This window comes from Myiozetetes cayanensis, unplaced genomic scaffold, assembly GCF_022539395.1.
Source record: "Myiozetetes cayanensis isolate MyiCay16 unplaced genomic scaffold, myiCay2020 scf22, whole genome shotgun sequence".
Lineage (NCBI taxonomy): Eukaryota > Metazoa > Chordata > Aves > Passeriformes > Tyrannidae > Myiozetetes > Myiozetetes cayanensis.
Window position 1 is genome coordinate 6,939,518 of NW_026087434.1, and position 12,052 is coordinate 6,951,569.

Genomic DNA, 12,052 nt, shown 5'->3' on the forward strand with positions numbered 1-12,052 from the left:
TGATGTTATTCATTTCCCTTGCATTCACCTGCAAGGTGAATTCCCCAGCACCTTTGATCCCAGTGCCCAGTTTCACCCCGTTATCCCTCACCAGCATTCCCACAGGAGCAGGAGGAGACCTGTGGTCTAGCCCTTGGAAAAGCTTCAATCAAAACTTCAGATTTTCTTCTGTGCCAGATCAGGCTTGGGGCAGAGCCATAGGAAACCAGGTTTCCTTATCACAGTGCTCTGGTAAACAAAAGACCTTTCTGCTGGCAGCTGGTCCCTCCAAAGGGCCAGTCACCAACCCCTTGAGGACATGGAGGGGCAGGATGGGGCCCTGCAGGGATGGGTGCAGGAACAGAGGCACCCAGCTCCCTTCCTCTTCCCCCTGTGCTGCTTGGTCCCGTATCTCCCACCAGCACCAAGGTCAAAGCAGTAGGAAAATAGAGCTTTATTGGGAAAAGCAGCATCCTACAAAGAGCTGCAGCCTAGAACCCTGAAAAGTTGCTCTGTCAAGTCCAAGAGTGGCAAGAGGGGACTGGGAAGGGGTTGGGGGAGCAGGACCTGCCTGCATGTGAGGCTGGGGGAGCACAGGGCTCCCTCTGCATTGCTCCACAGCACCCTGTGGCAGCAGCACCCCTTGTATGCTCTCCCTCACCCCAAATCTTCTCCAGGCTTGGGAGGTTTGGAAGGGATAGGAGAAAGAGGAAAACTTTAATTCTTTCGCTCCTTGTTTCCCCCTCCCTCACTCCATCTGCAGGGATGGCACCCACATGTGCCCCCACACAGAGTGCCCAGGGTGAGCTCCAGCCCTGCCTCCTCCCCCTTCCCTCCATCAGCAGACTGATATTTGCATATGCAAATTAAACCAGTCAATTTTCATGTCTGCCCTCATCATCTCTTCTTTAAAATACTGCACCACATGCCTGCCTCGGCATCGAGGTCCCTCCTGCACTGTGACAGGTCCTGGCTGCAGGTTGGCTACGGCACCAGCCCGGCTGATGGATCAGCGTGGCGGCTCCAGCTCAGTCCCTCTGGCACAGCGTCACCACTCGCCCCTCACACAGCCAGAACACGGGGTACAGGGGCTCCGTGAAGACATCGTGGAAGGAGTGGATGAGCTGCATCCTCTCCCCGAGGCCGTAGAAGGAGAGGAGCCCCTTGCCGTAATCCAGGCTGACCCCCAGGTTCTTGTACAGCTGCTCCCGGATTTTCTCGGCCTGGCCCTTGTGCCAGGCCAGGTAACAATCCTCCCGCACCTGCAGCCCCCACGAGCCCCCGTCCAGCCCGATGTTGAACTTGTGGCCCTGCTGCTGCTCCCGGGGGAGGCCCCGGTAGGTCACGCCCAGGATGACGGAGTGGCTGGAGATCTTCACCTCCCAGTAGTGGTGTCCGGGGCCGTAGCCCTGCGTGCACAGCACCTGCCAGGGCTCGAAGCGGGGCCCCTGCCCCCTGCACACAGCACTGGGGCCGTGCTTGGCTCTCCGGGCACCTCTCGACAGCTCCAGGTACTTGTTGGCCGTCTCGGGATCGAAGGTCAGGTTGCGGTGGTCTGGGAAGAGCAAGGGCATGAAAAGCTGAAAAGCTTCATCAGATCTTTCTGCCCATGGTGTGATCACCCACCCCCAGCAGTGATGGGGTTTAGACTGTGTAGGGCTGGCTCACAGAAACAGAAGGGAACAATTTCGTCTGGAGGGGAGGGTGAGCGAGTTGAGATGAGATACCTGCCCTGGAAGGGACAGGAGCAGCCCAGAAACAGCTGGCAAGGCAGCCAGACACGATGCTTCACGCACTCCTTGCACAGCCCAGCTCACAGCCAGCACATACCAGTGGCTCCATGGCCATTTCGGAACAGATCTTGGTTTTATGAGCAAAAAATATGAGCGTGGGTGGGGAGGGAGGGAGAGAACACCAGGCAAGTAAATATGGTATTGCAGGGAGTTACTCTCCTGTGCATGGGCTGTTGTAACTCCTGCTCACCAGCACATCACCTTCCTCCCACTACAACCTGGCCCAGAGCAAACTGGGCTCCTGACTGCTGCCCATAAATAACGGGGGTTTCCTATTAATAACCCTAAGAATGTTTTTTGTGGGACTAATGGAAGGAATTAAAGGTCCCTTAGGCAGTGATTGCTTCACTGGCAAGAGTGACATGATCAACATGCCCTAAACTTTGCCCAACCCTCTTCCCAACAGGGAGGAGATGGGAAAACGAGCAGTGAGGAAATCCCTAAGGAACTGGAGCGGGATGGGCCCAGGGAGGGAAGGGGACATGAAGGACAGGGAATGCTGAGACCATATCCCTGTATACAGAGCAATGACTGCAGGTAGGGCACTGGACCAGGGCTGTGCTGTGCAGGGCAGTGACTGATCCAATACCAGGCAGCTCCAGTTCCCATGGGAAAGCACTCCCTGGTGCTGCTAATCCCCCTAATGAGCCCTTTCTCACCCACACAATGTCCCCCAGCCCATCCACCCTGTCCCACACTTAGGGAGAGAGGTTGGCAGAACCATGGAAGGAACCCCTGTCCCCGCAGCCACAACCATCCCCTTCCCAGGGAGGAGCCCAGCTTGGTGACATCTCTGCCTGCTGGGGACCCCAACTGGGTCCCCCCTTTCCCTCCAGGCCTTCCTGTGCTCCTCACCCTTCAGAAGCTCAGCTCGGAGCTGGCACTTGGGGAGAGGGGTCACGACCTTCACTGCTGGCTCCTGGGGATGCACTGGGCCTGTGGAGGATGGGAACAGGCATTCTGAGTGATGGCACCTAGAAACTTGTTTCTTCTTGGGTGCATAGGAGTGAGGGGAGGAAGAGGAAGTCCATCATATCCAAGCCTGGGAGCAGGCATGTGCCCACTTGGTTCAGCATTCCCAGCAAAGAGAGGCCACGGGGAAGCCACCCAGTTCATCCCACCCCATCTGCTGAACAGGAGATGTGTGTCCCAGCCCAACCCTCTGTGCCTGACACAGTGATGTGGGCCAGGCTGGGATTCAGGAGAGCAGAAGGATTACCTTGGCCAGCAGGACTGGGGGCTTTGGGGGCCACAGAGCCGGGCAGGTCCTCCAGCAGGAGCCTGGAGATGTCGGTGAGGATCTCAGAGATGGGGTTGATCACATGAGCCACATCAAACTCCACTGGGACCGGCGCCTCTGGGCTCTCCAGAGGTGGGAGCAGGGAGAACTCCTGTGGATGGACACACAGAGAGCCGTGCACCAGCCTGGGGAAGACTGTGTGACTCCAGTGCACACACTGGGACTCCCCAGGGGCGACAGGGGGATCCCAGCACTGCCCACGCAAATCCCCCTAAAACAGCTCTTCCCCACAGCCCCATCACATCCCTGAGCTGGGCTGAGGATGTTTCCCCCAGGAAAGGGGCTGAACACATCTCTGCCCTCACTGAAAGGGTGCAGGGCCAGCAGTGCCCAGGCACAGGGTGTCACAGCATCAGGATGGTACCTGGAGGAAGGTCCTGTGGTCAGGGCAGGCCAGCAGGCTCTGAGCCCTCTCCCTGTGCTGGCCAAGGACATCCAGCCTGTCCTTCAGGAGGCTCCAGTTCTCCTCCAAGCGCCCCAGAGCCACCCCCTGCTCTTCCTCGATCCTGGCCACCGACTGACACTGGAAATCCTCCAGAGCTTTCTTCAGGTGGGCGAATTTGCTCTGGATCCCAGACTTGAGCTCCTCAGAGAAGTCCTGGGTAGGGAAGAGCCGTGAGAGCCACTGTGCTCACACCCACGTGCCCAGCACAGGGGTGGCCACAGCACTACCTTGATGCTGCGCGTTTGCTCCTCCAGCTCCCGCATCGCCCGCTCGATCCCCTCCGATTCCTCCTGGGCTTTTTCCAGGGACTCTTTCAAAAGGGTCTGTGAAGAGAGGCATCAACATAGAACCAAAAGACCCCCAAGATCATCACGTCCAACCTTTGGCCGAACACCACCAACTAATCCACAGCACGAAGTGCCACGTCCTGTCCTTTCTTCGTCGTGTCCAGCTGCACATCCTGCAGTGCAGCACTGCTGCCCACCTGGCCCCAGGAGCCCTCTCAGGGCTGCCAGGACAAGGCTAGCGGGGAGGGAGAAGCCTTGGGAAAGGGACACTGCATCAGGGTCACAAAGAAGTGATTTTTCTGTGCTTTCACCCCTTTTTTATCTATTTTCTCTGGATCAGAGGGTCACAAACACGTATATCACCGTTCATCCTCCAGTGCTCCTGGATTTACCCATCTCGCTGCTGCTCCTGACAGCACCTGGTTTCTCAGGGAGCAGCAGGGCACTGGCGGCACCTCCTGGCCAGCCCCCTGTTCAGCTGAGGCCGGGCACAGCCTGGCACCCGGAGTCACATCACATCCCCCCCGCAGGGCACAGGACAGTGGAGGCGAATGTCCGAGCTGCTGTGACTCCCCTTGCTCGCTCTCCCATCGCCCCATCCCTGCCACCAATAGTCCCCACCTGCTTTTTGGACCGTTCCTCCTCGAAGAGCACCCGCCGGTGCCGCTGGCACTGCCGGACGATGCAGACGCAGCAGATGCAGCGCCGCTCGTCCTCGCAGTACAGCTCCAGCGGGCGCCCGTGCTGCGGGCACAGCTCGCCCGGGGCCACCTCGCACCTCCCCGCGCCCGCGCCCCGCGCGTCCCCGTCCCTCGCCAGCTCCACCACGCTGTACAGGGTGACGTTCTTCTCCAGCTCCGGGCACTGCTCGAAGTCCCTGCGGCACTCGGGGCACTTATAGCCCGCCTCGGCCCCGGCGGGCGCCCGCTCTCGCTTGTGCCAGTGGTCGCTGATGCAGCGCTTGCAGAAGTTGTGGCCGCAGGGCAAAGTCACGGGCACCCTGAACAGGTCCAGGCAGATGGAGCACACCAGCTTCTCCTCCAGCTTCTGCGAGACGGGGGATGCCATCCTGCCTGCGCCGGGGAGCGGGGCGAGGAGCCGGGGAAATAGAAACTCAGCTGTGCAGGGGAGGAGGAGATGGTGACGCTGTGCCCAGAGGCGGGTCAGGACTCCCAGCCAGACGTGCTCTTAAAGAGACACCCCGTGGGTGCCCGCTGGCCACGCTGAGTGTGCCACACGCTGGGGAGACGAGGGGACTGGGAGGGTTGGAGCTGCTCCCCTCGGGGAGAGGGAGGGCTGTGAAGCAGAGCGGGAGGCTCCGGAGAGGATGGAACGCTGCAGTGGCAGCGCAGGGACACACGGGGGAGGCTGACAAGGATCAGAGCGATGTGTACCCCCGTGAATGTGCTTACACAGGTACACATCGATGTGCACTTGGATTTCTTTCCTTTACTGCCCTTTCAGGGAACTCCCAGGCATCCTCACCTCTGCCAGGGCTGGGTCCCCGAGCAGAGCACGGCAGCTCCCGCTGGCACAGAGAGCTCGGTACAGTGAGAACCAGCAGAGGCACCCACCGCTGCTGCATCCACGCGTCACCCCCTCTGCAGCGTGTGTGACACGGCTGTGACACACACCAGCACCAGCCAGGGCCACATTCCACCCTTGCAACGTTCCGTTTTGAACTCCAGCTCCTGCTGTTTGCACATGCCCCCGTGCACACCCACCACACCTTTTCCTACGAACTTCCTTCCAACACCCGTGCACATCGGCACCCTGAAACACAACAAAGACGTCACCTGGGCCATCGGTCCCTGCTCAGGGGGCAGGTGGAGTCTTCTGTGTGAAGAACAGTGTGTGTGCAATGCACACCTTCACCTTGTAGTCCTGTAGTTCAGTTTCAGGAGGAGCACCACCCAAAATCCCCACCCAACCCTTATCTCTGTACCCCGCTGCTCTGCTACCCCTTGCACACACTCCCAGGCTGCTGACACTGCAGGATGGCCTCAGGTGGCAGCAGCTCTGCAGCCTCCCCTCATGAACAGCTTCACTTTGCCCTGCACAGGTGAGGGGAAGCAGGGAGCAGGTCTGTGGTGCAGCCAGGGCACTCACCAGTGGATTCTGATTGTTGGAGCAGCTTCTGTACCACAGGCAGGCTCAGAGCCACCTCCCAGACCACCCTAGGGACTTGTCACAACTCCCTGCATGTTCCAGCAGAGCTTCATCCTCCAAGATATTTCTTTTGGCTGGATCTACAAATTCTGACCAAATGTTCAAAGCTCAGAGAAGGGCATAACACAACCTGTGGGCACCCCTCCAGCACCCTCACCCCGGCTTGAATCAGACCCCAGAATCCTTCAGAGTGGGAGGGGAGTTGAGGGAGCTCCAGAGAAGCTGTAACAACCCAGAGTACCAGCAGTAGGGGGACACTTCAGCACAGTCTCAGGTGTTTGCTTGAGGCTCTCACTTCCTGAGGAAAGGGGGACCTGCAGAGAAAGTCACTGCAAAGCAGCACTAGGAACAGGCAGCTCAGGAGCACATTGGTATTTTGGGGATTGAATATGGAGAGCATGGCTGGGATAACAGGCTCTTCCCAATAAAGACAGCTCTGCCAACACTTCTCAGAGTGTGTTTAATCAGGCTCATCTCTCCAAGAGGACTGCACAAATAAAGGCTGACACAGCCCTGAACCGCAGTGCTGTACGAGGAGGAAATCCAGGCTGGCCTGGCTCTGTTTGTTCCCTAAACAGGCAAAAGATCCTTGCAGAGAAGCAAGGCAAGGCATCTCTGGGGGCACTCTACCCTGCCAGCCACTGATCAGCTCTGCTGCAGAATCAGGAGCACGATTTCAGCCTGGATTCACTTCGAATGTCCTCGTTAAGCAGCCTCTGAACCACGCACCTCCAGCACTGTGAGCTGCCCGTGGCTGCCTTTCCCAGGGGAACTGGGAGCTGAGGGGCTGAGACTTTGTCATCTCCCTCCAGAGGTGCTGAGGGAGTGCAGGAGAGCTGGGAGGCAGCATCCCAGTGGATGGGAGGGGACCAGCTCCTAGTAAATGCCGTAGGTGGGCTCCTCTGTGTCCCGGTACCTGTCCAGGTACCTGAGGGGCTGCTGGCGCGGGAACTTCAGCTGGCGAGGGTGGTACACGGGCGGGCGCACGAACTCGAACACCGGCTCCCTCATGTCTGCAAAGGAGGGACCCACCAACCTCAGCACGAGGGCTCAGATCCCAGCCCAGGCCCCCTTTCACCCCCATGGGCACTGGGCTGCTCGTTCCAAGCAGCCTTTTGGAGGCTGTTCCCTCAGGCTGCCGTTTGGAGGAGGGTGGCTCAGGGAGGGCCCTGTCTGTGCCGATCCCAGACACATCCCAGGACGGAATGAGAGCCTGCAGCCACACTGGACCATGTCCCACCCACCCCCTCCAGCATCCCCACACACTGCATTCCTTACTGAGCAGCTGATGGAAGATGGAAGTGACGGAGCTGTCCCACTGGCACTGGAAGAAGGCCAGCCCTGCCGGGGTCATGGCATCCTCGTGCTTTCTGTAGAAGTCAAACGTGCTGAAGGTTCTCATCTTGAGGCTGTAGCTGGAAACAAGACACGAGCACAAGGGCTGAGCTGAACCTCTCCCTGCAGCAGCACCCTGGGAGGCGACTGCTCCACATCACCCCAGAGCCTATGAAACAGAGGGAAAAGGGAGCCAGCAAAAAGGAAATCTCCCAGTGTCTCCAGCTCTGTGCATGTTTCTGCCCCAGGCTGGGCAAACCACTGTCATAGCAGCCTGTTCCGTAGCAACAGGACTCTGCAGGGCTGGGATTGTGGCTGCAGGGGACACACAAACCCACAGCAGCCCTGGAGAACCCTGTGCAGTGAAAGGAACTGCCCCCCTACCGCAGTGACAGGCGGGTGAACACGGCAAGCAGTAACAGCAGAATTACCACGGCGTCGGCCGAGTGTCCTCGCGGAAGTCGATGGGACGGTCTTGCTTGAAGAGGAGGAAGATGAAGCGATGGTAGCCAGTCCCCATGGCAGGGAAGGGGGGCAGGTAGTGGCAGATCTCCTTTCCTGACTTGATGTCATTGCCTGGGATGTTGGTCCTGAACACAAAGACACTTACTTGGCTGTGTATCCATTCGTTTCCCTCCAGCCGATTCACCCAGGGTTGCCAATCACTCTGCCACGTTTTGAGGTGACTTCTGCCCCATGAGGGAACAGATAGCAGAGGCTGCTTTCACTGGAGGAAAAATGCCATCCAGTGACTGGAATGCCAAACAGCAGCAACACCTGGAACTCCTGCACCTTCAGCAGGACCCAGAACAGGAGGCTACAGGAGCTCATGGCAGGGGCACGAGGGAAAGCCGTGGATGCCCGAGATGCTGGGGGAGTTCCTGCCTGCTCCCTGAGCACAGGGCACGTGGCTCTGTTATACTCACACCAGCCAGTGCAGGTACTCCGAGTCTGCATCCCTCAGATGTCCATCTGCCAACACACAACAGAGAAAGGTGACTTGGTGTTTGCATCGATCCCAAATGAGACTGCTCAGACCTGCTTTGATCAGAGGGAGCAGCTCGAGAGCTCCCAGCATTCCTTTCCTATCACAAAAGGAGCTCATTCCTACAGGATTGAGTTTAAAATGAGGAGCAAAGAGCTCTGCAGATCTAATTCCAAGATTCTTGGAATCCTGCTGGTCAGCTGCTCCCCTTCACTGTGCCTTGGTTTCTCAGGGTGAAGTGTCAGCAAACCTGCCCTCCAGGCAGAGTGCCAAGGGAGAGGAGCTTGGGGGTGGGAGTCAGGGAATTGTTGGTGTGACACAGGTCCTGCTGTGTCACTGTTCTCTCTCTCAGCTGCTACAGAGCTGGGGAGGCTACAATCTTTGCTGCATATTACACATGTCCCTACCTGGCAGATATCACATCACCTCTGGCTGTGCAGCCAAAAGAAACAGGAGTTAACCAAAATGCAGAGTGAAACAACCCAGTTTAAATGTGTTCTTTTTAAAGAACTCACCGCTCACCTGGATTTGTGAGCAACAAAGTCCAAAGGGAGCCTTTATCTGCCTCATATGACACTGCAGGGGGACTAGAAGCCTAAAAGGGCAACATGAAGAGAAGGTAAATCAGTAAAACAACAGGTTCCATGAATTTGTCACAGGCAAGGCTGGAACACAGCAAATGCTGGGCACAGCCAGGCCACTGGAATCCAGCTCCACCTGGATTGCCCCCAGAGCATTAATTGTGGCTGCAGGGGCCTGCCAATAGACAACCATCCTGCTGCAAATACCTGTCCTTATCAGGTCCAACAAATGCATTTCCTTCAGCACAGAGGAAATGCTCCAGTAAGAGGAACACTGGAAGCATTTGACACAAACAGACAGACAGGAACAGGCTTCCTACGGGGTCCAGGCTGTTCCCAGTCCCCTCACGCACCTCTGACGGAGTCACCATGTTCCCATAGTAGACTGGCACGAGGTACTCGTCCTCTTGGTTGTAGTGCACCCTCAGGGCCACCCATGGGGTGAAGGTGGCCCCCTTGAAGAGGTCCCTGAACACCCCGCAGTGCTCGGCCACGCGCTGCTTGTGGAAGGGGCCGCTGGTCCTCTCCCACTCTGCCCTCACCTCCTCGAGGGGAATGAGCACTGCAGGGAGACAGGAGGGCTGCAGAGGCACAGCTGGGCCCTGGGGCAGCCGGGGCAGGGACGGGGTGGTGGGGCACTGACCTGTCTGGAGCCGCGCTGCTCTCTCCATCTCGGCGCTCCGGCGGTTCCCCCTCAGGATCGCCTTCCTCTCCCTGACCTGCTTGGCCCGTGACACCTTCTTGGGTGGCAGGCTGATGTCTGTCGGTGGCTCTTCAGGCAGGGGTGAAAAGATCACGCAGGTGAAACGTGTGAGCACCCAAAACACCCGAACACAACGCCCTGTGAAATGTCTGAGAGCGCGGGAAAGAGGCACAAACTTCCAGATATGGGGATCGTGGAATCACAGAATGGTTTGGGTTGGGAGGGACCTTAGAGACCACAGAGTTCCAAACCCTGCCATGGGCAGGGACGCCTTTCACTAGAAAAGACTCAAAAGGATGATCAGGACTCGATTCTGCACCTCCAGGCCCCTCCTCCTCCTTCCCCAGCTCATCACCCTCCCATTCCCAGCTTTGGGACTGGGAGCAGCTCAGTGCTATCTGCTGCAGGCCTGCAGCTCTGGGTCCTGCTCTGCTCTCTGTGGCACTGCTGAGGCTCCAGGGAATCACTTCTTTGCTCTGTGACTTTTGGCAGGTCCTGGCCTGCCTCCCTCCTGGAAAACCACCACCCTTTTCCCTGGAGACCATGCAAGGGCTGGCCTTGTCCCGGAGCTCCTCACAGGGCAGATCTGGGGCCCAGTGTCCCCCAGAGCATCTTCCCAGCCCTCCAGCAGCCCCTCCCAGGGTACCTCCGGGGGGGTTGGTGTGCTGATGGTACGTCTTCCACCACCGGGGCTTCCTGCTCTCCTTCTCCGCCAGCCGGAAGTAGGGGGTGAAGCTCCGGTACTTCTCCAGGGTGTCCAGGTTACTGACGTCGATGTCCTCGTTGGGCATCGGCCCCAGGGGGGCTGCCCGCTTCCAGAGCACGGCTGGGGGGACAGGGAGAGAGGGATGAGCGTGGAAGCAGCAGCACGAGGCAGGATGAGCCACCCCCGCCTCCCACAGCTTCCCACAATCCCACAATCACCAGGCTGGAAAAGAGCTCCGAGGTCATGGAGTCCAAGCCTTGATCCAACCTTGCTGTGGTTACCAGACCCTGGCACTGATGCCACATCCAGTCTGTTCTTAGAAACCCCCAGGGATGGTGACTCCACCCCCTCCCTGGGCAGCCCATTCCAGCACTCTCTCTGGAAAAATTTCTTCCTGATACCCAACCTAAACCTCCCCTGGCACAGCCTAAGACCGAGCCTTCTTGTCCTGCTGCTGGTGGCCTGGGAGAAGAGACTGGCACCCAGGATCACAGCATGGGACACCCTGGAAGGGACCACAGTGTCCCATCCAGTCCCACCTCCCTTCCCCACCAGGGCCATCCCAGAGCACATGGATTGTGTCCAGTTGGCTCTGGGATATTCCCAGTGAGGAGACTCCACCCCTCTCTGGTCTCTGCTCAGTGCTGGGTCACTGCACAGCAAAGAAGTTCTTCCTCCTGTCCAGGTGGAGCTTCCTGGGCATCAGTTCCTGCCCGTGGCTCTTGTGCCATTGCTGGGCCCCCCCCAGCAGAGCCTGGGCCATCCTCTGCCCCCTCCCTGCAGCCTCTGACACACCCTGGGAGTGTCTGACACACATGAGGAGTGTCTGACACACGTGGGCAGTGTCTGACACACATGGGCAGTGTCTGACACACCCTGGGAGTGTCTGACACACCCTGGGAGTGTCTGACACACACTTGGGATGTCTCTCAGCCCCAGCTCCCTCAGCCTTCCCTGCTCCCAGAGATGCTCCAGTCCCCAAATCCCCTCAGTCACCCTCCACGGGGCTCTCTCCAGGAGCTCCACGTCTCTCTCATCCTGAGGAGCCCAGAACTGGACACAGGCTCCAGGTGAGGCCCCGCCAGGGCTGAGGAGAGGGGCAGGATCGCTCCCTGCCCTGCTGGGAATGCTGCTCCTCCTGCAGCCCAGCCAACTCCTCGTCCCCCGAGCACTGCTGAGCCAGGGACAGCTCGCTGTCCACCAGGACCCCCCGCTCCATCTCCACAGAGCTGCTTTCCCACCCCGTCTGGGGTTATCCCTTCACAGCTGCAGGACCCTGCGCTCGCCTTTGCTGAACTTCACACAGCTCCTCTCCGCCCAGCTCTCCACCTGTCGAGGCTGCACAGCCCTTTGGGGGTGCGGAAGCGCTCCCCTCGCCCCTCCAGCCCCCCCAGCCCGGTCCCGGTCCCCGCTCCCCTCACCGGCCGTCCCGAAGCTCCGCCCGCCGCGGGCCCCGCGCAGCGCCGCGCTCAGCAAGGGCGCCGCCATCTTGTGCGCCGGGCTGGGGGAAGGACCCCGTCCCCATGGCGACGGGAGCGGCGTCGCGCAGCCGTGACGCAAAGGCCCCGCTGCCACGGGGCTGTTCCTCGCAGCGCCTGGTTAGAAACGTCCCCACAGCCCCCGGGCTCCCATCCCCCCCTCTGCCCCCTGAGGAGATTATCCCAAGCCCTCCTTCGTGCCACGGGCAGGGCACACATTCCAAAGCTGCGCTCAGGACAAGGCGCTGCTCCTGCCTCGTTTGTTTGTACTTTAGTTCCTGCTTCCACAAA

The 12,052-nt window shown here is 59.1% G+C and overlaps 2 protein-coding genes across 2 annotated transcripts; both read right to left on the reverse strand.

The window, feature by feature from the left end:
• Positions 1-6: 6 nt before the first annotated feature.
• TRIM65 (tripartite motif containing 65) lies at positions 7-6,265 on the reverse strand. Its single transcript, XM_050319042.1, has 6 exons — positions 4,426-6,265; positions 3,745-3,840; positions 3,437-3,670; positions 2,992-3,163; positions 2,628-2,708; positions 7-1,534 (listed from the first exon to the last, which is right to left on the reverse strand). The coding sequence occupies exons 1-6, from the start codon at positions 4,870-4,872 to the stop codon at positions 1,008-1,010; spliced, it is 1,557 nt and encodes a 518-aa protein (XP_050174999.1). The 5' UTR covers positions 4,873-6,265; the 3' UTR covers positions 7-1,007.
• Positions 6,266-6,419: 154 nt separating this feature from the next.
• MRPL38 (mitochondrial ribosomal protein L38) lies at positions 6,420-11,815 on the reverse strand. Its single transcript, XM_050319051.1, has 9 exons — positions 11,705-11,815; positions 10,224-10,403; positions 9,518-9,646; positions 9,228-9,436; positions 8,816-8,888; positions 8,235-8,280; positions 7,740-7,898; positions 7,252-7,388; positions 6,420-6,986 (listed from the first exon to the last, which is right to left on the reverse strand). Exons 1-9 carry the CDS (start codon positions 11,769-11,771, stop codon positions 6,850-6,852), a joined length of 1,137 nt encoding a protein of 378 aa, XP_050175008.1. The 5' UTR covers positions 11,772-11,815; the 3' UTR covers positions 6,420-6,849.
• Between the last annotated feature and the right edge of the window lie 237 nt (positions 11,816-12,052).